The 27,083-nt window shown below is 38.1% G+C and overlaps 1 protein-coding gene and 1 long non-coding RNA gene across 6 annotated transcripts in view; both read right to left on the minus strand.

The window, feature by feature from the left end:
- Positions 1-23,022, minus strand: part of LOC118471517 (uncharacterized) — a 105,394-nt gene extending 82,372 nt beyond the window's left edge. Inside the window, exons 1-2 of one of the 3 annotated variants that reach the window (XR_004848841.2) lie at positions 22,703-23,022; positions 18,014-18,101 (exon numbers count right to left, since the gene is read on the minus strand). This is a non-coding gene — a long non-coding RNA (uncharacterized LOC118471517). Of the gene's footprint in view, positions 1-18,013; positions 18,751-22,702 lie in introns of those variants that run through there. The other 2 variants (XR_004848840.2, XR_008600701.1) reach the window with 2 other exon arrangements.
- Positions 23,023-23,521: 499 nt separating this feature from the next.
- arhgef7b (Rho guanine nucleotide exchange factor (GEF) 7b) overlaps positions 23,522-27,083 on the minus strand; it is a 30,412-nt gene continuing 26,850 nt past the window's right edge. For all 3 annotated transcript variants that reach the window (XM_023288683.3, XM_023288681.3, XM_035956533.2), the window contains one exon: positions 23,522-26,305. In XM_023288683.3, the coding sequence (XP_023144451.1) occupies positions 26,183-26,305 (123 nt within the window). In that variant the 3' untranslated portion in view covers positions 23,522-26,182. The remainder of the gene's footprint in view (positions 26,306-27,083) is intronic.

Genomic DNA, 27,083 nt, shown 5'->3' on the forward strand with positions numbered 1-27,083 from the left:
CCAGTTTCTGGTGTTATTCAACGGGGCGGTTTAATCATAAAGCTCAAAATCATTGAAATCTGTAGATAACAAAACACTTCCCTGCCACTGACCAAAGATAAAGACAGTTATTTTTTATTAGCACTTAAGAGGAGACATAAAGGGAAATTAACCTGAGGAGCTTTTGTTTAACTACTAACCTTGTCAAATTCTTCACACAAGCTCAAAATTTAATCTGTTTCCCAGATTTGTTAAGTGCTTCGACCACCTACTGTGCTTTTCGTTGTTTTTTTCTCTAAAAAGACACTTTCAAATTTAATAAAACATTTATTTTACCTTTTGATTTTCTTCTAAGCACATTGTTTACATATTAAAACATACTTTGGTGCTCTTCACTGACAAAAAAAAAAGGTAGAAACAACAAAGCTTTAATGTTAGTTTTTAATGAAGAACGCCAACAACACTAATGAGTCATTATTAGAGAAGATTAAGATGTGCAAAATGTGTTTTCTACTGTCACAAAGACCTGAAAAAGAAAAACAAGCAAGTGAAATTGAAAATGTCAGGGCTTTAAGTGTTGAAACTAATCAGGCAGGCTGTCATTATAAAGGCAAGGTTAATAGCAGCTGACAGAATCACCTTCAGCAGACACCAAGATAAGAAAAGGTCTTTTTATTAGCATTGCTGGGGCGGATGCACACAAGCGAGTATGTATGCGAGTACAAATAAATACTCTGCAGGATCGATGTGGGAAATTCAGTCGCTCTGCATCTCATCTTGTAGCCATATGTGGACCGTCAGATAGCGCCATTCAGCAGGGGGAAGGATTTACAAGTCGCACCGTGGCCTCGACACCCAGACAAAACCCCTCTTTTGTTCCCCCATCACCTGGTCCAGATTTATGACGTCCAATTACAAACTGGGATGCTAACAGTATTCCCCATTACCCTATCAAATGCTTTAGTGGTTGTTCCTTCAAAGGGTTATCTGGCCTTTCAGCAGGGGTGTAACCAATTTACGCGCCCCCCCCCCAAGAAGATCTGAACAAAGACCTCCCTGGTTCTGCTTTTTGTTTTCCCTGCACCACTCCCCAAGACAGGTAATTAACAGGGAAGGAGTTTGTGGTTAATTTGCGAGATAATTATCTAAATTAAACTGCCTTTCGTCACACAGTGGCTCTATCGCTCTCTCGTACTTGCATGCATGCAATCTTTCTCTATCATTTGATGAGGGTGGTCAGGGTATTGTTGCTGCTGTAGAAACAAAACCAGTAATGACATGTTCCTCTTTCTTTCCTTTTGTTTTCCTCTGCTTTGTTTTGCTTTTTCTTTGTTTTTTAGTTAGAGAAGAAGTAAATGAAGAGGGTAAAGGAGCAAAGAGAGAGATATCGAGGAACACAGAACCCGAGAGGGAGATAATGGACAGAATCAGTTTAGTTACAGACTTTACCAGATGACAAGAGAACAGTGGTGTGAACACACAACTATAATCTGATCTGCTGCAGCTGTTATTTATCAGGTAGCTTTGAATAGCGGCGCTCATCTGTTTGATTCCCAGGAAGAGCTGGCTCAGGAGATCAGATTACTAAGGCAGGATCTGGAGAGGAAATCCAAATTTAGTCTGTGGTACCATCCAACAGCAACTTAAGTGGATTTCTAAAAGCAGAGATTTGTAGTATCTCATTAATGTCCTGTTAAAAAACCATAATGTGAGATGGTGAACTCTGCGAGTACGTTTGAAGAACATTTAAGACTTTCTGTCTAATGAATCCAGCGAAATTCGCTGGATTTTGGTTGATTTTTTGTCAATGTAAAATGTTCAAAGATTTCCCAAAAATGTTGAAAATGTGGACATCAGAAGTTTCACTGTGAAAATATTTTTTTTTTCCACATTTTCAAACTTTAAAACGGGTCAATTTTGACCCACAGGATGACACAATGGTTAAACCGCATTACTCCCGACTATGTTGCGGTGCCATCAGTACAATAACTTTTCATATTAGTGCTTACAATTTGATTGTCTCTATACACACGCATTTCATTCTTTCATTCGGTTTACCTTGACTGCACAGAGAGGGTCTCTGACTGAATTGTTCTCTACAAAAGTAAGTAAATCCTTGTGTGCAACAATTCTGTTTTCGATTTACAAAACTATATTTTATACCGTGTATTAACTAAGATGATGTGATCTCCAGAAATGGCAGGATTTTCTACAAACACACCAATGAAGTGAGAAAGTTCTCCCTAGACAGATAAAAGAATGAGCAGTTTAGGTTTAAGTGCTTTGACTTTGGCATATGACCTTGATTATTTCCTAACCTTAACACAGTGCACAAAAAAGGTGAGAAAAAATTTGTAACTTTAATGAGAATCACAATTTAAGAGACAGCTTTGACTGCTGCTTGATACAAATAGGAACAGAATTGCCTTTCAGTGCCCACGTGAACAACCTTCGTAATCAAAGCCGTCTACAGCTGCAGTCGGTGAGCAAAAATCCAGCAAAAATGTTTCAAGTAAAACTGTTCACAGAAGGGGTTATTTATTGGCGGAGCTGTGGAGGTTAAAGTTTTGGTTTGGACATGTGGCATTTATAAGTCAATTTCAAGCATTGTACACCCATCACAAAAACACTCAAATATACACCAACTGTAACAATTTCTGTGTTGTTAAAAAAATATAAAAAATCTGCACCCTGACAGGAAGGCAGATAGGAGGCAGCCAGATGCAGAAAAAGGTACAGAATAGTTTTTGCTTTGAAAAACTCGGATTGAAACAGAAAAATGCAAGTACACAGCACATCTTGACAAATGAGCAGCACAGATAGAACTCAGGAAAAACCCACAAAGATGTGTGCTGTTACTCACATCTTACGAAACCCCTTGAGTGCCCTTAATGCACCTGAAGGTTTTCCAGGAGGTCCTCGGTTTACAACGTACAGCATTTCGTTGTTGTGTCAGAACTGGTTACATGGAACTAGTTGGCGAGTGGATGAATATGTCGTCACGCGGCGCTATAAGACGGCTTTGTTTACATTCTCTGGTTGTACGCCACCTTGGATTGTGCTACATTCACTAACTTTTTGCCCTTCATTATGGCTCCCAAGCATAAGTCAGACTCTTCTGATGGCAGTGCTTCAAAGAAAAGGAAAGCCGTCTCCATGGAGGTGAAATTAGATAGAATAAAACGCTCGGAACAGGGCAAAATACTGAACACACAAAGGGACATTATTAGATCAAGTTGTAAAAACAGTGCAACATACTCTGTTATCTTCTTGTAAAATGACTCATACATGCATGAAAGTCATTGATATTCATGACTTTTCCGAAGAATTAATTGATATCGTGATGCACGGAATGGCTTTGTTCATATTTTCGCCAGAGTTCAGCAGTCTTATCAACCAATAATTCACCAATCAATAACACAAATAAATGGACATCTATTTCACTATGAAACTGCTTTACTCGGTATCGTGACGTAAGTCAAGGAGTGAATGTTATGGGATGTGGGTCGCTCTACTGACAATCAGCCACTAGCTCATAGTACAGTCGTTCCTCGCCATGTCATGGTTCATTTTTCGTGGTTTCACTGCTTCGCAGATTTTTAAATTGTTTATATAATTTTGTATCACAGATTTTTCGCTATATCGCGGGATTTTACAGTATATAGGTGCACCAGCAACTCCCCATAATTATATTTCTCACTCAGAAAAAGACGTCTTGAGCGAAAACACAAGTTACAGACGAGGCCTGCCACCATCTGACAACTGGCACTGGACAACATCAAAATATCACAACATCACACTAATTATAATGGACAAATGTGCAATACCTTCACAATGTGCAATAAGTACCTTTACAAACAAGCATTTTATTGATTGCTGTATTTTTTTAATCTATTTATGCTAGTATCTGGATTTAACTTTAATGTATTTAACTTTAGTGTGATTTATTTCAGGGTTCTTGTTTCTTTTTAATTGTTGAGAAACTTGTTTTTTTGACACGAAGTCACGTACAAGAATTCCAATGTAACTGTACTGTGATGTACCAGTGCAAATGTTAATAAACTATTCTATTCCAAGGGCGAAGATACTGCACCGCCTGATGAAGTGGTGCCTTCAGAAGAGCTGTAATGTTCTTCTAGGCTGTGCAGTACATTCATCTCATCGTCATCAGTGCTGCACAGCCAATTCATCATCATCATCATCATCATTCAAGTTGTAGAATAGTCACTGGTGAGCACCCATATAGAATTTTATATGCTGTTAAAATGACATAGGTTTAAGAGAGTAGAAATAGTTTAAGAGCATAGGAAGTGTTTATAAGAGTGTGGGGAGGGTTTATAAAGCTTTAAAATAGATATAAATAATAAAATAAATATAAGGTCGCTACTTTATGGATTCGAGGGGCCACTGTATGTTGTTGTAGCGTACTTCAGTTCACTAACAAGACAAGATCTGGCTGATTAATGAGGACACTTTCTCATGGTGGCACATCACCAGCTAAACTCCCACAAAGCTCCCTGTTTGCAAACACATAACTGCCTGTAGTCCAAATAACCACCTCCTAGGGTTGCTACGGTACTGAACAGTAAGAGGCTCAAACAAGCAGGTACTACACAGGATCTACATCATCTGACATGCGTGTGATTCGTCCCCTGCCTTACTGATGAACATATTTTCTAATAAAGTAGTAAGAGCATTTAATCGATTTAAACTATGCTGCGTACCTTGATAAGGTCAATGTGATTGAATAGAAAACAAACCTCATCTCCTGGTCTTTATCAGAAATACTTAATTTAAAAAATCTCACTAATCATCAAAAATACATTTATTGATTAATACATTTTTAGAGTGTGTTGCCAAGCCCTGGTAAAAACCACATAACTGCACCAGAAGCCTACGTGGGTGCAATAGCTGTCCATAACTGCTGGGAGATTAGGGAGGACAGATAGTATCAGCATGTATATGACAAATGAGTTTCAATCACAATGTCTTGAATCAAACTTCCAGCCTCGCGCCGGAAAAAGAACTTTTGTGAGAAAATTTCATTAGAATTAGCTATTTCCATGCTGCTTTTCAAATCTGATACATCATAATTTGCATTAAAATGCCTGGATGGAAACCCAGCTAGTGTGTCTGTCTTACTCTCTCCGTCCTCATCTGTCCCTCCTCGCTCCCCCTCTCTGTACTGTATGAGGGAGGGATGATCGCTCCCTGTCACATCTGTTGGCACGTTGCCATCAAGCCTTGACAGGAAAATAACACTCTTCAGGGAAAATAATACACTCGTTCTGCCGTCGGCGCTCCCAGACACATGCCTCGCCGGCTGTGTGTGTGTGTGTGTGTGTGTGTGTGTGTGTGTGTGTGTGTGCGTGTGCGTGTGCGTGTGCGTGTGCGTCTAAAAGCCCTCGCTGTTGCTGTCAACCTGAGTACAAAGGATCACTTTATATGATTAGTATGCATCTCTGAAAAACATACTGAACAAAAAGCCCTGCCCCGAATGCTGCTCCACGCCAATTAATGGATTAAGAAATTATTTTGAGGCGAGGCTTGTTGTGAGACAGCTATGATACGTGGCTGGAGAGGCATTTCTGTTGTGGTTATTGCCAGCTATAAGGCCTGAATGCATTTTGATCATACAGCAGCAACGTGTACAACCGGAGATTCGCCTTTACTGAGTGACAACATCCCTCTGCTCCATTTAAAGCAGTGAAAGAGAGCTCTGAAAAGGCTGATGCAGAACACCCTGCGGCAGCCATATCGGAGACTCTTGAGCAGCGACGCTCAGCTCATTCACTATGCAGATTTAAACCGACAACCTTCCACATCATTTCAGGCTGCGGGAGTCTGCCGCGCACCATCATCGCCGTGCAGTTAAAGAGACAAAAGCCGCTATGACACGGCAGTTAACCCAAACCTGACAGAGCCCTGGACCCCCTTTAACCCTCTGCTCACCCTGCTCTCAGCCCCGTGTTAAGAGCTGCATTTATGGATTTTGGAAAAAGCTGAAAATAGAGATTGAAATCGACTTGGCCCCGAGAATGACATTTGATTTCTTACTTAGAGGTACTCTGGTTTAGGTGTGTGTCTGCAGCATGTAGGAGGATGCTTCAGAGAGAGATCTTACCATTTTGACACTTATTTTAATTTAGATTTTTTTAAACAGAAGTGCCTCATGTGGGAATAAGGTGGCAACTAAAAAGTATTTTCAGGATTGATCAATATTCATTCAGTTAATTCTCTCGTCTTAAAAAATGTCAGAATGCTGGTGAAAAAAGCCCTTCAGAATATCTCAAAGCATGTTGCCCAAACTAAATTTTAAATATTTAAACACTGTATGTATGTCCGTAAAACATACATTCATTCACGTCTAAATCCTACCCACTAGCACTGCATGGTGTTAGAAAACAAAAATGACAGACATCTAGTTTTTCACCAGATGACTTGAGTAACTATTTGGAAAGAATTATTTACTCCAGAATGATTCTGGTGAACTACATCTGCATGGAGAACAACAAATATTCAACAAAAGCTATCTCATTTGGTGTAACACTGACAAAACGATCGAAAATGGCTTTAAGATCCAGCTTTCAGCTCATTTAGTATTAACAGCTGCAAGACACAGCCAATAAAGTGCCCGTTTTTGATCATCTGTCCCTCAGTAGCCGAAATATTTCCTCACAATTAGTGTTGCATTTTGTCTAGCAACCAAACGTTCCTTTTTGTCTCTTGCTCCTTGTTCATTTTGCCACGTAGATGTGGAAAACAGAAAATTAGAACAGTGACTTTTCTTTCTGTAACAAGCAGCAACCAAAAGCTGCAGCATTGGTTTGAGTTCATTTGTCTTTCATCACATTTCACTTCCTGCAATGTGACTATTTTGCACATCACAATGTCAATAACGAAACAGTTTATTCTGCAGTCCTGTCACCCACTTTGGGATCTCAAAAGAATGTTACCAGCTAATTGAGACATGAGTATAGATCATGTCACTCAAGTTTCTGGGAAAAAAAAAAAACTGTTTTGGTTGTATGTGGTTGTTATTTGGTGCTCATAGTAGTTTGGCGCTTGTGTGGTTCTCGATTATATAACATTTACTTGGATCTGTGTTGTTCTTCTGCTGTTACTTCAGTCTAATCTGTACAGAAATTAAAAAATTAAACCGCTATGGTTCCTAGGGCAAAAATGAGCAGCCAGGTTCTGAACAGGCTCTATTTCTTTACCTCTCTAGGTTGTCTCTAGGTTGCAATGCTCTCATGATTTGTTGAATTAATTAGAAATATTGAAGATCTTAAAACTATATCTACATTTCTAATGTCAGGCAGATTTTTGCTTTTAACACAGCCTTTAATAATATTGCCATATGTAGCATAGACCAATACTGACATTAATACTACAATAGCGTATTATCTTGACAAACAGCCAATCAGAAACTTTACCTTAACATCACCCTGTTATACAGCAGTTTGACCCAAATGGTGCAACCACTCCAGCATGAACACTGCCATCTATACACTCACTGCGAAGCTGAAAATACAGTCGCTCATGTAATTAGAAATATATTGAAAAGATTTTCTAATGGTGTAAGTGCACGATGTGATATGTGGTCAAAAAGAGAGCGTGTAGAGTTACATCAGCCTGCTGATTGGTACGCTATCCATTATAGACTCTGAAGAGACCTCAATTCTCAACAACATGGAAAATGGCAGTCCATTTTCCTCCACTAATGCAAACAACATAGCTCCTCTAAAATCAATGTAATTGGCCGAACCATTTACTCCGACTGAATATCTTGTGTCACGCTTAGTGGTGTGATGATGGCGGTGTAGTTCCTTCGTCGTGAGGGGGTCTGAGTGGTGGAGGGGGCACAGACAGCGATGGCTGGGAAATCTACTTTAATATATACAAAGAGATTTGCATTCATGATGCTTTTCAACCAGGCAGCTGAAGGCGGACTTGTCTTATCTTAAGTTGTTTGTTTTACATTAAGAGTCCACTTTTTTTTTTTTTACTAAACTGCACATACAATACAGTCTTAAAATTTACTCATTTAAGGACCTGATGTCTCATCTGCCGTCTCACATGAGCTCTCTTTCCTGCTCTGCTTGTGCCACTTGCACAAGAACCAATAAAGTACATGCACATACAATTATTTCCCACATGAATGCACACTACAGCCCACTGACATGAATATACAATTCTACTAATGTACTAGAATTACTGCCTCTGCTAACCAGTCAAGTTACAGTTCACACTTATGTCTGTCGAGACTTGACCTTTTGGACATAAAACACTGTCATTTTTATCCTGTCAGACATCTGTATATTTTTTTTCTCCTATTTACTGTATGAATTCTGGAATTACGACCAAAAACTTGCTTTTGTAAAGTCACAGTGACACTTGACCACTACTTTCTGATCTTATTCACTGAATTATATCCCTGAAAAAGTTTGAATTTTTGGAAAAACATTAGAAGACTTTTTAGGACCCCATGCCAGGGTAAATACAGAAATATAAATGCAGAATGTTGGAGAAAATGCAGATCTTTAGAAGCAAATCATTTTCATATATTTTGGGAATGTCCTGGATTGCATCAATACTGGTCTGGAATTCATAAAGCTCTGAATGATGTCTTTAAAGTTCAAATTCCTAATGACTTTACCAATCTATACATGGGTCTGGTACCAACTTTGGACAGAAGGGATATAAAATTGTTGCAAGCCAGTAAGAAGTCAATTACAAGAAAATGGCTAAATTCAACCCCACCAACTCTTGATGATTGGTTGGGAACAGTTAATATTTAAAATGGAAAAATTGATATACTCTTTACAAATTCAAAAGGACAAAATTTACCTAATTTGGGACAAATGGATTCATTTTATATCCTCTATTCAGAATGACTTTATATGATTGAAACTTTGACTTTTCTTGCATAATAACACTGTATTTTCTACTCATGTATATATTTCTTGTGAGAAAAAAGTGATGGCTGTAAGTTCCCAGTCCTTGTTTTTTTGTTTTGTTTTTTGTTATGGAAAAAAGAGGACTACAACAAAGATGACTGAAAATCTTCTGTAATGTTGTCAACCTTTAGAACAAAAACCATAAATTTAAAAAAAAAAAAAAAGTTAGAGTTTTTATGATTTGAATTTTCACCTTTTTTTCACCATTTGGGAAGATAATTGTATGAAGCAATCGCTATTAGATATGTAGCTTTCAGACAGGACATGGAGTGCAATCGTCAAACCTTTTCTTTCTCTGCATCGCAGTAGTTATATATAAATCAACAGCTCTGTATTATTAGAAACATGTAGAAAATAATGATGGTGTGGACCCGCTCACATTGACTTGTGGTTAGATGTTGTGACTTTAAAGGAATCAAGCAAAAAGCAACATAAGTGACCGTTTCCATTCTGTCACACAGGACACCGTCAAAAGAAAAGGAGCTGCTTACTCCGAGGAAAAATGTGTCTGTTTGTGTGTGTTTTTACATAAAATGAAGTTGAACTCGGGCTATATTTGTCGCTGCATTAGAGGCAGAGCGCCTGAGCGGCTGCTCTGTACTGGAGGCCCTCTCACCAGGATCTGTTTGTTAGCTCCCATGTTTACCGCGTGAAGAATGAATGCACAATGCCGGATATCCATCACATTAACACGGTTTGATAGCAGTCTGGCACTTTGAGGCAATTCAGTCCACAGGAAGGCTCTGGTATCCCACTGGTCCCTGCTTTTTTCTGCAAATGGTTCGAAGCGCGCCAATCATTTATGTTTGCAGCTTTATTTTTTAAAAACAATTTCAGTGTAGTCAAATCGGCGGTAGATTTTTTTTTTTTGCCATTTTGCCGAATTCTATAGCGCAGCTGTTTATTTTGGCTTCATTATCATCGAGAAATAAAGTAAACTATCAACTAGGAGTCACAGGAGTCATTCACTCTCACTTCAGTTTTGACATTCTACAGGTGAGAATATCATGTATCCATGCATTATTTGACAAAGTCTTCAATGAATTTGATGCATCAACACCAAATCTTGTATTCTAATTTTAAAATACTGCAATAAGTTTTATTTCCGCAGTGCTTTTTCTAACAAATCCACAAGGAAAGTAACCATCAAAAAAAGGCCCAAAAAAAGAGAAAACAAGGACATACTGAATCTTCACTAAAGCTTTCTTTTAAAGAACATTTTGAGAGGAGATGTCAAAGAAATTAAAAGGATCGGGGTTTTAAGTGCCAAGGCACCATTAGTCACCAGCCGAGACCTAAGATTCACCAGCCCATCGACCAGGCGCATTAAGAGTCAACAAATCAGTGAGTTATTGTAGAGCAAGGCCATTTAAACCCTCGGAAATAGCAGTAAAATTCTAAAATCGCTGGTTTTCATCAGCATTTACAGCAGTATGCTTGATGCTTTTCTGATACAATTAATATGAGCTCAGATGTATCGTCATTCAGGTTTAGGAAATTTTGAGCATTTATTTATTAATAAAGGCAGAAAAAAAGAATATGCTGCTAGAAATGTTGGATGGCAGACAGTATGCCGACAGTAACATCTACATTTTCAGTTCATTCCTGTTTTCAGACATGCATTTCCACTCATGGAAAGTCTTTAAATCTCATTTCAATCAGCCAACTCTTAGGACGGTAAACCTGAGACTTGGACTTGAAATGTAAAAAATAACAACTTTAGACAAAATTGGACTTGTCTGCTATAAAATGAGACACTTGATAACCTGAAGAATCAATTTGGCTTGAGATTTAAAGGCAAAGAGCTCAGTAGAATTGATGAGGTGATCCATAAATATTGAAAACATCTCTTGTGAATGAAGCTTTGTCTTTTGGACTTCTGCCAAACTGCGGTGACTAATTCAAAACGTAACCAGGATGTTCATAACCAAATGAACCAGAATAAAATGGAGAAAACTGCAAGTGTAGATGATAAAATTCAGACAGTATTGTCAATATAAGATTAATCTGCCTATATACAAATGAGTGAGGTCATTTGTTTCCCGTCACATCCAACATATCGCACATACCTTCATATCATAATATTTTTATCTGATTTAATTATTAAAAATTACTTATTTTATGCCCCCATCCTAATGAAGAGAAATTTCTAACTAAAATAATAAAATATCTAATAGATAATACAATGTTTTGGGGTAAATACTCCTCCAGTTGAACGATTGCTTGACCACTGGAAGAATATCAGTTAAATGTGTGTTAGGTTTCATCTTCTAAACATCCAGAAGACTGGGCTTTGTAATCCTCAGATCAGCATACCGATATTATCGGCCCGATATTGGCATAAAAATGTAATATCAGTCAGTATCATTATCGTTTTTTTTTTTTTTTTTTTTAAAAACATGAAAACCGATAAAATAATGCCTGGATTTCTCCAGCATTTACCACACTCATAGAGGGAGAGAGGAAGAGTGTGAACTGTTGTTTCAGACAATTTTTAAAAACTATATGGCATAAATGTCATTTTTTCCATAACTTGAAGTAGTTTTCTTATTTTGCACAGACACTGTTTACATTTGGAAAGCCTTGTTGCATTTGAGAATAATAAAACAATAATCAGGCATGATGTGTTAATTCCCCGACAGGAGATATGTGATGTTACCGAAAATTAGTCAAATAGCCTACATATATTGGTATCGGTTGATATTTGAATCAGAAATTGAGAGTTGGACAATATCGGCATATCAGTTATTGGTTAAAAAAAAAAAAAAAAGCCAATATCAGACATCCCTACATTAAAGTCAAATCTTGTAGGAGTCAAGTTAAACACAGTACAACTGCATGTGCAATCAGCTATCACAATTTAGTTTTTCAGGGCTTCGGGTTTACTATAAGTTGTCCATCATAAACACAAGTCTGTGTGGCCATCAATCAATCTAAAGAAGCCTTTGTACAAGACTGAATGATCGAAGTCTAATGTTACTTTTATTTCATTAATGATTCTGCATCTATCCAAGATCTAACATGAAAACCATGTGCAGATTCAACTTGTGCAAATTCAACACTACTATAGACAATGCTCTACATTGAAAGTTATAGGATCGTTTCATCATAAAAATGCAATCAACTGTGCTACAAAAATACACTATACACTGGTTCTGGTTCGAGTGTGACCAAACTGGAAGCATTAAGGTCAAACCCAGGAGCAGTGATGTACAGGTACAATAGCAGAGGCTGTGGATTTATCGCTCCACACAAGCTCGGCAGGGATTGAGGAGTGACCATAATAACTTCCCCCTCTCTATAGAGAGCTGAGACTGAGTGCCAACAGGTGGATGCTGGGATAAAGCTGGCTCACGAGCTTTGCTGCAAGAGTACAGAACTGTTTTTTGGATGCAGCATATGTTAAGTACACGATATACAACCCAATCTAGTGTTGCTTGTTCATGAGCAAAATGGGTTTTCCTCAGTTTTGAACCAAATTTACAACAATGCGAACATTCTCCTGAATCATAATGCATTTCAAACGTACATAGAGATTAGTAACACCTCATAATAAATCAATATAGTCATGGCACATCTGCACGGATAAACGAAAAATGCTGCAGTACTGCAGAGTCTATCTTCACATACAATGCATCACAGCTCAGACTTTTCCTGTAGCATTTTGGCCAACAACCACCTTATTTTTCTCCCGTCTTTACACCCAGTTAACCTCAGTCTCTGCGAGATTTGAACAACACACTAACAATCCAGTCGCATTTGAGAAGTGAAGCTAATGGCACATCAACAGGTCGAGACTCTGAGCTCACATAATGGCAGTCTTTATTCCACTCAAGCTCATTTAGCCATTATGGTACAGTTAGTCCAAATAACAGCTGAAGAAATGGAATACTGTGCACATAGTGATATTTCCTGCCTTCTTATTTATATTCTAATCTCTCTGCCTCCAGAAAAAGATGCAATACAGTCGGCTGTGAAGGCGATTCTACAGCGTACAAGTGGAAAATGCCTAATAAATATTTTACAGTGGTCCGGTTATTGAGAACTGTACGGCATGGTCAATAGCCTTTACATTTCTTAATTTACATTCAGATCTTTTGTCTCAACTAATGCATTTTGTTCGGTTTGTGGGTTCATTCATAAATGATCAGGAATATAATTTTTACATTTTTTTTTCTCAAAATGAGCCAGAATTACAAGATTAATGAGATCATGTTACAAATTAGGTGTGGGTGTTTCATTTCCTGCACCTCAGAGATTCTATTTTGAAAATGATTATCACCTCCTGTTTTTAAATATTACACGACTTTTAATCAGACAATATAGTCTAGGCTCAATCGCATCTCTACAAAACACAAACAATTCACTGCCACAATTCAAATGTGAATTTTTGCAGCCAACTGAGATGGAAGTTGTTGTTTTTTTCTCAAATTTAACATTAAGCTACAGCCTTTTATGTTTAACCAAGCATCAAGTCAAACTTTAGATTTCCGGTGTCTCATTTGACACTATCATATCGTCCAGCTGTTTCCCCACAATACAGGCACAACATCCAGCTGCGACTGACAATTCAGTAGATTTTGATTTGCGTGTAAATGGTCAGTTCGTATCAGTGTGTACGGACTGAATCCAAAACAGCTGTTTGCAGGGATTATACTCACACGAGGTTATGCACAGAGGGGCCAACATTTGCCACCGCTTCAGTGGCCGGTCTGAGGTTGAAATGAATGATTTTCAGGCGGATATCAAGCTCCCTCTAGTGGAGGGTTTCTGCACTTTGTGACTGGAGTAAAGAAAATGAGACTGACAGTGTCTAACTGGAGCTGGATCTAAATGTTCCAGGAGTTTCAGCTTCTTCTGTAGCCTCTATCTGGCTGCTTTGTGTGCATGTTTGTCCTCACATCTCTGACACTCTGCATTATTGTTGTTTTTCTCCTATATGTGTGAATGGTTCATACTGTTCATATGTGATAATCCGACTCAAGGAACTAGACTATAAAACGTCACACGATATGTAAGATTAAGAAATGTTAATAAAACTGACTTGACTTGGACCAGATCTTGTTTGTGACCTACTGTGCATTACCGTCACGTAAAAAAATGCACTCTATGAGAATCATGTAGCACTGGAATAAAATTTTGTCGTTTTATCACAGATCAGCTATTAGGGTCTGAGCATTCATTTAAATATCCTGCTGGTTAATGTTGCATCTTCATTTTTAGTTAATGGCAAATGGTTTGGATTTCTGAGTGAGACAACAGAGAATTTAATATTCGTCACTAGGAATATTATCAGAAAGGACACTGAGATCACTTGCTGTGCAGAACTGTGTTGCAACAACCTGAAGATGATTTTACATTGACTGTATATTTGCACATAAACTACAGAAAAGGTTATGTAGCAAGAGTCTGTTTTGTTTTTCCAGTCTTTTTACAATTTATGATTTTGTTCAAAATGGCCAAAATTAAGAATTTTGACATTAATATAGAAAAACACAAAATATAAATCTTTAATGGTTATGCAAGGTGGGAGTTGGGCATGTGTGGGGGAAAGAAATAAGCTACAGTTACTCATCTGAGGACTGAAACTCACCTCCACAACATTAGGTTTCTTACTGTAACAACATACCTATACAGAAACTGTATTAATTTTCATTATCTGAAGGTGAGACTAATTACATCTTCCGTTAAAAGTGACAAAGTCATAATTAAGAGTGAAAAATCTGATAATCGCAGCCTACTAGAGCAGGAAAATTACAGACACCATGTCCTGCCAGCTACGTTTGAACTAAACATGCTTATGAAATGAAAGAATTAAAAGGAAATAAAAGTAAATCTGACTTCCATGGTCGGACCAATGCTGACTTCCTGTTTGTTAGACTGTGCTGCCATCTAGTGGTGTGATTAGGGCTTTACACCCTTTGTCATGTTAATTTGACAGATATAAGTTTATTTGCCCTCATCTTGCTTTCATTCACTACCGTCGTAGATAAATGTATGTTTAGATTCCACATTTAAAGAAACTGCACTTATTTCCCTTTTGTTTGTGCCAATAAAGTTTATCTCTTCTGGATGAAATTTAACTGATGTCTTTTAAAGCAGCATATACAGTAAATACAATATGTGAGGGGTTATGACTTTAAAAGATCTGAAACATCCAAATTCAGCAGCAAACTGAGGTCACATAAAGTATTCATCAGTCAACAAATCTTTCAGAGCTTCAAAAAGACAGTCACAAATGTCTTCTACTCTAAAAATACCTGCTCTGAAGACAAAAGTGCCTCCTCAGAAAATTCTAAACGAGTGTTGCGTTTAAAATTAGTCTTTCCGAGCAGTGACAGCAAAGATGATGCAACAGAAAAAACCTCCAAAAAACCTCCAGAAACCCAAAGTTCAGCAATGACAAACAAGACGCTGTTTGATCGTCAAACCAATCTAAAGGCAGAATGCAACCCGTTTTACTCATGTAATGGTGGTGATCAAAATATGATCTCTTAAATTCTTTAAAGCACTCTGCAGTTGCTTCAAAAAAATGGTAGCAGGTTGATGACAGTGTATACAAAGAAGTCAGAAATCTGAACTGTGAGGAGATGTAAGGCTTCAGATAAGAAGCTGCTGTTGCTCTTTTGTTTCAAAGTAGTAAATATCAAGCATATTTAAATCTTTAAATGTAGGATTTTTAACAACTTTAATATAGAATGTTCAAAATGTTTCATAACTCATATAGATTTCTCAGCATACTCGTATACTTCATGATTACATGTTTTAAACATAAGAACCTGTACTATTTCATCACTGTTGTGTCCTGAAGTGTGTTTGTGCTCATTCCTACTGAGGCTGTTCTGTTTCTGTACACACACAAACTTTGAGAGCATACATCAGCTTTGGACGTTTTAAAGCAACAACCAGAACAGCTTAAGTCCAGATTTTTCCAGGAAAGTGTTTTGCTTTTAAAATCCTCTGGCTTCCCATGCTGAAAATTTGGCCAACTACTGAAATACTCACAGGTCTATAGTAGCAAGTTTAAAGAAGTTGACTAACTCTTCTCCTTCCTACACTCTCTTAGCATTTTGCTCTTTTCACTCAGCCTTTTCTGTGCTGGATCATCAACCATCCTCGGACCTGTCTCCGTGTGTTTGTTCTTTCCTCCTGGTTGTGTGACTGATGTGCTTCCAATCATGTGTGTTTGTGTAGTCTGTTCTCTGCCCAGGTGTCCATGAGAGGAAGTCACTTTAATCTTCCTGAGGGGTTTTTCCATTTTGTTTCACCCCTTTAAGGGGGCTGAGGTAAATTGAAGATCTGAAACAAGAGAGTGTTGACTCTAAATTTACCTAACATGACATATACAGACTTCTTTATCAGTATTTATTCATATTAACAGTAAGCTAACACTTGGATTCAATACGAAAGAAAGAAAAAAAACATGCTATACACTTTTCAAAGAGTAGAAAAATAATATTTTACAAATTTACACATATTAAGGATAAAGAGTTTGAGAAATTCCAAGTTTAGTTGAATGAAATTAAATAATCAGACAGGGTGTAATGTAGTCCTAGGACGATGACAACTGGATGATAAATTTAAAGGTTAAAAGACTCGAAACACAAGTGGTTATGCTCCTAACTGGGGCTAGAATACGAATGGTTATAGTCGTAGAACAAAGGTTTTAGCTCAGTAGCTGATTTTTTAATCACAATGCTTAAAACATAAATGTAGCTAAAGTGTTTAGCAGCACGCCAGACTGAACCAAGCACAGTATCAAACAAATACTGATTCAACCACCATAGCAAGAAAAGCATGAGCAAGAAAGAAACAAGAAAGTCTCAATCTGCACATTTGACTAAGTTGCCCAGTAGAAGATAGAGTTTAAAAAGAGAAACCAGCAGCAACAGAGAGCTTTTTGTAAACTAGTTCAGTTATGTTAGTGCTCAGTTTAAAGTCATTATTTTTCATCTCCGTTTTTAGGTGATCATTCAACAGTCAGGGGTTCTTTACAGCCATTGCTACCATTACATCAGTAATAAGAAGAGTCTGACTAGTACAACTAAAGATTCAGTATATCACAAGACTGAAACAAACTACTGCTGCAAATTCTGGGCACATCCCACATCTGCTTGTCTGTACCGCAATAAAACTGTATATTAGATGTTTTTTTTTTTTTTTTTTTTTTTTTTTTTTAAAGTCTGTTTCACTATCTTTAAGCATGCTGTCAAGCTTCTGGGAAGATCATAGTGTTAGTTACAACAAGCCAACACTTATTTCCAATATTTAACTGAAAGCATCCTCGTCCAACTTTAACCCTTAACATTCACCTTTCCCCGTGATTAGCTTTGCGGTTTTTCTGAATGACGATATCAGCTTGTTCCAGGGTTTCATTAAGTCTACATGATAATTATGCTGGGAGAAACTAGATTTGGAGGCAAAAGTTTGGAATAACTGATCCACAGATGGGAAACTACCACAGAATTGAATGCAGCTTTAAGCAAACCACAAGCAGGACTCTGGAAAGCACAGGCAGAGTCAGAGATCTATATACAGTCCTGTAGAGAAAGTAGCACTTTCTTGAAAAATATTGCTAGTGAATACAATCAGCAACTAAATTCCCTCTGAAGCAAATCAATGTTACATGAACTTAATTTTCTAGGAGACCAGAGAAAGTTGAAGTCAAATATTTGGGCAAGAAGGTCCAAAAACTTGCTTTGTCACAGACATAGATGCAATATTCCTGGTCAAGAAATACAAAACTTTTCTGTTTCTTAGCTACCTTCCACTTTTTCTTCATTAATACTGGTGCAAAGTTGAAGATCAGCTGTGCTATGGGTCACACCAAACACCTGCATCATGGGCTGATACTGGATTTTATTATAATGCAGATTGAATTTGAAGTACGCAGTAGAGTGTAGTAGTGAAAGGTTTGTCTCAGGGCCATGTACATTTTTACAGTTTGACTGGCACTAAAGGTGAAATCTTGTACAGAGCAAATACAATAAACAAAAGCAACACTTAAAACATGACTGTCCAATCCAAATCCTTTCTATAATATCTAAATAAAATGATGCAAAGTACAACCATACCTTTCTTGAGCTTTTGTCCCGACAGTTCGCCAGGTGGATTTCCAGACAACTTTGGAGCTCCAGCCATTTTCACATCACCCCCATTAAGCTGTAAAGACAAAGTCATATTCCTTTTGTTAGTGCTCCACTGGTCCAAAGTATTGTGATGTCATCCGTTTCATTTCCAATCTATTGTATGTCAGAATATTTGTGCTGCTCTCCTTTACCCAAGTTGAAGGATTAAACCATGCACACTAATTAATCTCCAAAGCGTCCGTCCGTTAAAGTTACAAAAGGTGCAGCATCCATGAATTCATCAGGAAGGAGCCATGTTGTTGCTCAGTGGCACCTTGTCGTCATCCCATCATGTTGCTGATGCTGACGTTTGACATCACCCCTCCACCTGCATCACTTGCCTTCCTCTGTATCGTCTCCTGCTTGTGATACTCCGACATTAAGCAATAAGCAAGAAAAATGGCAAATCCGATGCGCCTTGATCCAGTGACATTTCTTCTCCATCTTCTGAATAAAGGAGAGAAATGTCCTTAGAACACTGACTGCACTGCACTCATAGAGAACTAATCCATGCACACCTGTTGGCTCCCCAAGGCAACACCAAAGGCTTTCTTTCCAGGAAGAAGTCAAAGACGAGTGAGAGAAATGAGGATGTTAGCACTGACAGCAAGGAAGAGGCTGACAGAGAAAAGAGAGAAAGAGGGGTGAGGGATGGAGAGCTGAGAAGTCGAGCATCCTGTCGTCTCTCAGCCAGGAGGGTGAATGGAAAGCCTGCCTCTCTGCCTCCTTTTATATTCTCTTTCTCTCTTCCCCTGCTGCCTCACTTTGGCTTTTACCCTGGCTTTATTGTGTGTGTGTGTGTGTGTGTGTGTGTGTGTGTGTGTGTGTGTGTGTGTGCGTGTGTGCGAGTGTGTGTAGAGACCTCTTTCAGAGCAGCAGGAATATATTATAACCCAAACAAAAGGAGCCGGCTTATTGTTTATGAATTACCAGCCTTCCAAAGCCAACAAAGGCCCCTATTTTCATAGAAAACTCCATTTTCATTTCAGCTCCATTTGATTACCAGAGCAAAGAAAATAAAAAGGCCTCTCCGGTCGCAGCGTCCCAAAGGGATTCATTCCTCCTTCTCTCACTCATTCAACTCTACTGAAAAGGTTTCTTTATTGCTTTCTTTTCAGGATCGACGTCAAATGGGCTTTTAGGAGTAAAGCAATGACAAAAAATTATTGCTTGGCTATTTTGTACAATAACAGGGCCGGGGGAAGAGAGGAGTCCTGTGTTGTCTTTGTCATCTTTCTTTTCCTTTTCTTTTGCTCCTTTCTGCTATTGGAGAGGAAAATTGCAGAGGCTGAAAATTAATGGCAAGGCTTTGGATGGAACGAGAGAGAGAGAGAAAGAAGAGGAGAGACACAATGCAACAATACAAGTCAAATATAAATTATCACCAGCTATTGAACAGAGCGAAGACAGAAATGCACTGTACCGCTCAAGAGGACTGAATGTGTGTGTGTGTGTGTGTGTGTGTGTGTGTGTGTGTGTGTGTGCTGTGGGAGTACCTTTCACAAAACAGATACCTGTTGGTTCCGCTGCCAAAAACAATACAACCCCAGTGACATGCTGTCATTTCATTTACAATGGGCCTGTCGATTCCCTCTGTGTGTGTGTGTGTGTGTTTGCGTGTGTGTGTGTGTGTGTGTTTGCGTGTGTGTGCGTGTGTGTGCGTGTGTGCGTGCGTGCGTGTGTGTGTGTGGTATGTAGAGGTACCGGGAGAAGCAGTGACAGTAATGATTGGTTCATTACGAACCATCGCTCTCTCTGAATCTGACCTTCATTGTATGACATTAACATTGCACTGATGCAAGATTGATTTCTTAATTGTCTTAAGTCCAAGTTTATCTGTCAGTTTCTTAAAAGTAAATAAAGTTGAATTTGGTTTTGGGGACAAAATGTATTTTTCATGCATGCCTGCTCATCATATTTTAAGGTTAGGTAGTTAGGCAGCAACGTCAACATTGATTTAAAGTTGTATTTTTGTCCACCTGGTAGATTAAAAGTCCTACATTCACTCTTTTAGCCTCATGTTTGGTCCCTTCCAACTCTTAAAGGAAATATCTGGATCTTTAGTAGACTTGAACTTCCCTCAGGATTAATAAAATATCCATCTATCCATGCATCCATCCAAATACTTGGTCAGTGTTCACCAGATAGTTACTAGGGTTGTCTGCCTGCTGTTTGGTCCTGAGCAGGTATTGACTGTTTCGTTGGGCTCTTTTCACTAAAAACAAAAAAATCAACACTATGAGAACGCGCTACGACACAGGGTTTAAGTCCTACTGCAAGACAGTCTCACTTTTGATGGTGCCAATGCTCCATCCGACAATTATATTATGTATCAAATCACAACAATCGTCTAAAAAAAAATGGCATTTAAGATATTTTCCTCACATTCATAATCCCATTCACATTGTCACAATTACTCTCCTGGTATTTTTAAATAACAAAGAAGACCATCTTCCCCTTTCTCATTTCAGTATGCACACTGTTTGACTCCATCTTCAGTTTTTCCTGGTATGACAAGGACAGGGGCTACACAAATACAATTCTGATCTATTTAGACCTGGCAATACATGCAGAATGTATTTCAACTGGGATGCTATTGAATCACAACTGGATCAGTCAGACATCTGGAGATGGTTTGGCTCACATTGTAAAATCAACAATTCATTGTTGTCTTCAGTGACCTGCAAGCATCTATGGCTTTCCTTTACTACACAGTGACTAGCATCTAATTAGTAGTTTCCTCTGTTGTTCATAAGCGGATTTAGCCGCCTGTTAAGAATGTTTTTTTTATAAACTATAGTTAATAGCTGTCTGACTGAGTGGATGTAGATTGTGGGCTGCCATTGGCTTCTGCTATGTGTTACCGTTTTCAACCCCCTCACTTAGAGAAACAACACCAACAGCCTTTGGGCTGCAAATTATAGAAAAATTCAAGTTTTGCCACAATTTTTCGCAAACACCACTGGTACATCCTGTTCCTACGCCCACCCAAGATAGTTGTGATTGTTTTAAGAGATAAAAAAAACATATACACAAAAGAAATACTCAAAAAAGTATCAAAATAAGATGCCCAAATATACACTGCATAGTACCGCAGTAAGTTTAACATGGCAAAATCTCACTCCACCAGCATCAGGACATATTTCATTTCATTCTTCCTCTTCCTAGCATTTCAAGCAAGCCCAGCCAAAAGTTACAGACAAGCCCTTCCTCTGCAAAGAAAAAAAACAGATGCCACTCAAAGTCAGTGTACTAGTCATTAAGAAAGCAGGAAAAGCTCTCATAACAACAACACTTACTAATAAGCATCCCATAATCCTTATCCAGATCATTTTGTATCATCCTTCAGTTGCCACTTGTCCTCACAGTAAGGCTGTACAGCACTCACTGTAGTCACAGATGCTAAATCTTTTGCTGCTTTGTACAATTAAGTATTATATCAGGCCACGAGGTAGGCATAACAACTATGTAAAGGTAGTCAAATGTGTAGTTATGTACTAAAGTTACATATGTAACAGGTAATATGAAGTTATATCCAGACTAGCATATGTGAGTATATGTAAGACTGAAACTGAAGCTTGCATGTGCATCACCTAAGCATTCATTAGTCTAAAAAGACGGGTGCTGTCAGCACAGGTTGACTGTGAAGTTGAAGATGCTCTTTCATCTTTTTACTTTGGCTCCGCTTTTTTTGTTCTCCTGGATGAATATTTGGCTCAAGACAAAAGGTGAGCTAATCAATTATTCCTCTTGCAGGGCCCGGTGCTGTTGTGAAAAGCGTTGACATTTGAGCTTTCCAGACGACATCCGCAAATTTATATGCCTTCCATTGTGTGAGGCAGGCAGCCTGTACCAAAAGCTGTAAAAGGCCTTGTCAATTTCGTAAGGACAACTCCACAAAGACTCCTTTCTTCCCTGTTGTTATGGGAATAATGCTTTTCACTGGTGTCCTGCCAAAACCTCTTGGCAATCTAACCATGTGATGTTATTGATTGCATTGATAACTGGCATGTACCAAGGAAACCATCAAACTGTCCGTAATGCATGATGGAACATTACAAATGCATATCTGGTGATCAGAGCCAACAACAACTTCTTAATAGATGTTATACCTGTATTTACTGTACCTGCCAGAAACCACAGGTGATAGTTGTCAAAGTTAAATATCCACCTTCTGAGCAGTAGAGCTTCAAGTTGCAGTTGAGGTTTATTTTTTCTATCCATCCATCCATTTTCCTCGTCTGATATAGGGCCGGATTGCAGAGGGAGCAGTCAAAGCAGGCCGTTCCAGACGTCCCTCCCCCGAGCAACGCTTTCCAGCACTTCCTGGGGAATCCCAAGGCGTTCCCAGGCCAGACGAGATACATAATCCCTCCAGCGAGTTCTGGGTCTACCCCGGGGTCTCCTCCCAGGTGGACGAGTTCGGAAAATCTCCAAAGGAAGTTTTTTTGGAGACATCCGAATCAGATGTCCACCCCCCCCCCACCCCCCTGTCAACGGACGTTAGCATTTCAGCTGTCAACGGACGTTAGCATTTCAGCTATCAACGGACGTTAGCATTTCAGCTATCAACTGTTTAACCAGCAGCAATTAAACCAGCGAGCAAAAAGACAGACGGAGGGTGTATTTACTCACATTTACTGTCGAAGTCCTCTCCGCTTTCACCCATGAAGGTGAAGTTGTTTGTTTATTTGTTTGTTTGTTGACAGTTAGCTTCAGCTTGTTAGCAACCATCGTTGGCAAAGCAACGCCGCGGCGGACTTTTAACGTTCGTCAACTCCAACGTTTGTTTCATTTTAATAACTTTTTCTTCTTGTCACAGTATCAACCGACTTCAAAGTTAAACGTCCACATCTAATCGTTTGATCGACTTTTAATTAAGGTGAATTGACTTCACCTGGTGGCGTTTCAGTAAACTGTAATACCTTTTTTGACCACTACATAAAGATTTAACTGGGAAGTCGTTATCGACCAGAGGGGCGCTTGTATCATTTCCGACGGTTAAGTCCACAGTGGTCGATTTGTAGGAGGATCACAATCATGTGATCATCAGCAGGCAGCTGACTAGTATTCACTTGTTGTCATGGTTACAGTGACGCCGTGCCACTATCTCGCAATGATACAAAAATCTTTTAACAAATCTGTGGATCCTGACTATAAGCCACATAACTCTTAAAATCTAATGAGGTGGTCCTTGTGTCATTTCTGACCTTCCCTGAAAATGTCATCCAAATCCGTTAATCCTTTTTTAAGTTGCCCAAAGACAGACGGACAAACGTACGCCGATCGTCACATAATTCCGCCACGTTCCTTAGCAGAGTAACAAATTAAACTGCAACGTGCTACTGATATTACGCAGAACATTAGTCGATCAGAAAAATTCAATATTCAGCAGGTGGAGAAGAAACCAAAGGAATACAAAACTGACTTTTTAAATCTACTCGTGACTTGAGATCCAAGTTTGATCAACAGTTTATTCACTGACAAATGGGTGAAATAAATAGCGGGGGATGATTCTCTTCATAGTAACTACTGTAATTGTTTTCATTACTGTAACATCTGAACACACAACACATTTACATCAGTCAGTTTCAGTTAAATACATAAGTTAGATGGCCAATAACTGGCATACTGTATTACATGGTTTACATTAGTATGGTTCTAAATTCAGCAATGTGAGATTTGTAGGTGAAGTCGTGAAGCTCAAAGCTTTAGCATGGGATTCTTTTTTTTCTTTTTCTCCTAATGGCAAGTCTCCGGACGCTCCTGAGAAATACCCTGCTGCTTTTCTGTACAAATGTGATCAGCCAGGTCAAGTAGAAAATAACAAGTGTTACAAATCAAAGTAAAAAGACAATAACAAATATAAAAAATAAGAAATCATTCTACAGTAAGTTGCATATTGACATCATAAAAAACATTTTTCCAGTGTTGTATTGCTTTGACTTTGGTCTTGAAACAGAAAGAGCATTCAGCGGTCTCAATGGGAATATTTCAGTTTAGCTCGAAACTCTCCAAAACAGTGCTTTCTCCCTCTGCAAATGATCGCACAGTAACAGCTCAGTGCAGTTTAACTTTTCATAGTCAGATAGTAGCTGTAAAGTAACCCGACTGGCTTCTAAAAACTTTTAAGGTGGTAACATTGCAATAAAATTTTTAAAAAGTGTCTGTGATACTGCACGGTCTGCATTTTCTAAATCATGGGCTGTTCCATTGACAGTTTTAACCCTCCTGTTGTCTTCATTTAATGGCACCAAAAAAATATTGTTTCCTTGTCTGAAAAACATCCAAAAATTCAGCAAAAAAATTCCCCAAATTTCTGAAAATTTGCAAAACCTTCAGGAAGAAAATTCCAATAATTCCTTAACAGTTTCCCTTAAAAGTTTTATTTTTTTTTAAAAAATCCCCCAAATTTGGCAAGAAAATTCTTGTAAATATTTTCAAAAAAATGAGTAAAAATCTTCAAAAAAAATCCCAAAAATATCTAAAGTGATTACATATATATCAGTAAAACTTCTAATATTTTCTTTACGAACATTCACATAAAAACCAACCAAAATCCAGCAAAATTCAAAATTTTTTTTTGTAAATGTTCTTAAACATTTTTAACATTTCTTTTTTTCCACCAAAAACGTTCGATTTCCCAATAATGTTGAAAATGTGGACATCAGAAGTTTCACTGTGAAAATATATTTTTTTTCCCACATTTTCAATCTTTAAAACGAGTCGATTTTGACCCGCAGGACGACACGAGGGTTAATTACTTTTATATTATTGTATACATAGGATGTATTATACTGCAAGTTGTAACATTTATTCAAATGTATTTGATTGTATCTTAGCTGACATGAGGAGCAACAACTGCTGACCACAGTACCGAAAGTTTAAAAAAAAAGGTACATAAAAGTCAAAGGGTAAATCTGTAATTAAACAGGCAGTGAATGTGTTGGTACTATATCAGCTTTCAGAAATATCTCAGCTTAAATTTAATCTTCTTAGTATTGTAGTTTGGTTGTTCCATTATAAAACAGGTTTGCGATGTTTTTTTTTTCTTCTTTTGGGCAGCATAATTTTTGTGGAACTTGATAAACAAACTTCATTTAAGAGGCAGTTCAGTAGTTCTGCTGTTGGAATTTTTGTATCTTTGCAAGATAATTCCAAAATCAAGCTTTAAATATTGCTTTGGATGTGCAGTTTTAAAATGGAGGTTATGTTGATTCCTGAGAAACTTTCACAATAACAAGATGATTTTCAAGTAACTCCACATTTCTGAGAGGTTCAAAATGATTCTTTAAATTACAATCAAATAACCCATTGATTCACTTAGATCATTGTCAAAAACCTAATAATATTTAGTTTGAGCCTCCAAATAGTCATTAGTAAGCAGAAGTAGAAATTCCACTCACTTATATGGGAAGTAATAGAGTGTTCTGTTATAAAATGTCAAGCTAAATGTTTGCAAAAATCTTCACAATACACTGAGACCTTTTAGCTAATTCTGTAAAACCTGCTTCTAAGTGCTGGTAAATGTAGGTTTAATTCATTTAAAATGTATTTGATATAACAACTAAAACAACTTTATACTTTGTTAGTCTGTGAGTCATTAATATATGAATTTTCAAGGGTGATTTTAGGATGATTACCATTTGAAACTGAGACAAAATGACTACTTAGGAATGTCTGTTTCAAGTTTCATTGAGGATTTCATTCACATACTGCTGTGATACCTGTCTGAAATATAAAAACTCACGTGGAGCTCATATTCATGCACCGCGCCAGTCAATGATGAGGATGCAGGTAAATGAGAAAAGGCATTTTCTTTTGTCTACGCTCCAAAGACGCAATGAAGGAGCCTGACAGAAAGGGGTGACATTGTATCTATTATGGCTTCACAGCTTTATGGTCGGTTGGGATGGCTTCGCTAATGGCTGGCAGGCATTTCCTCTTGGACCACAGTTTGGCACACAGGTCACTGTGAAGGTCAAAGCAAGTGGAAATGGAGACATGTTGAATAGCGGCATGAACTACTGGCAGCTTCTGTCAGCCCAGTTCTCGTCATTTGAGGATTTAAAAGTCAGAAACTGGTCTCATCTATGACGTTCAGATATAAGAATCTCAGAGGTTAGTCTCGTCCCAGGTTGGGTCGTTCATATTCTTAAGAACTCTCCTGACAATCCTCTCCAGCTCCTTTCTCGCTCGCTGTTCCTCCTCCAGAGTCCTCTTCATCCTCTTGTTGTCCTGGAGGAAGAGTGAAAGGACAAGAAAAGAATACAGTACAAGAAATGAAGGATGAGGTGATATTAGATTAAAAGCACTCAGACAGAGCAATACTCCGCCAAAGCTGTTCATTCCCCTATATGGCATTGTCAGAAATGCAGCTTTTTTAAAATAAAAGCAGCATTTGTTTATTAGTTACTGATGATCAGACACCACAGCAACAAAGAATGTGTCCATTTAATATAGATGTACCCACAAACAAAATGACCTTGTGCTGAGCACAGGTGTGTGTTCTGCATGTGTAAGTTATGTACAGATACCGAATCACGTGACCTAAATATGTAGCAGGCGGCGGGAATTGATGGGACTCAGAAACACCCCCACAATTTAATTAATTGTTCCTTGTATCATTTGTAACGGATAAGTCCTGATAAGTCTGCAGCGATGGATTTGTAGTAGGATCACAATCATTTGATCTGAGTGTTCACTTGTTGTCATGGTTACAGTGACGCCGTGCCGCTATCTCACAATGATACAGAAATCGTTAACAAATCCATGGAACCAGACTACAACTGTCCAAAAGACAGTAATTTTGCAATTTCTGGTGTTGTTGTCAATTCATAAATGTTTGAATTTATATGATCATTAAAAGTGATTGGAAGCACAATAAATAAGATGTTAAGAGAGGTAAATGTACACCTTTAAAAACTGATGTTTGGCTTGAAATCTAACACTGGTTTACAACGTTCATTTGATGTAATATAAAATATGAAGTCACATGACCATGGTTTAGTTCAGG

The sequence above is a fragment of the Amphiprion ocellaris genome, chromosome 24, assembly GCF_022539595.1.
Source record: "Amphiprion ocellaris isolate individual 3 ecotype Okinawa chromosome 24, ASM2253959v1, whole genome shotgun sequence".
Classification (NCBI taxonomy): Eukaryota; Metazoa; Chordata; class Actinopteri; family Pomacentridae; genus Amphiprion; species Amphiprion ocellaris.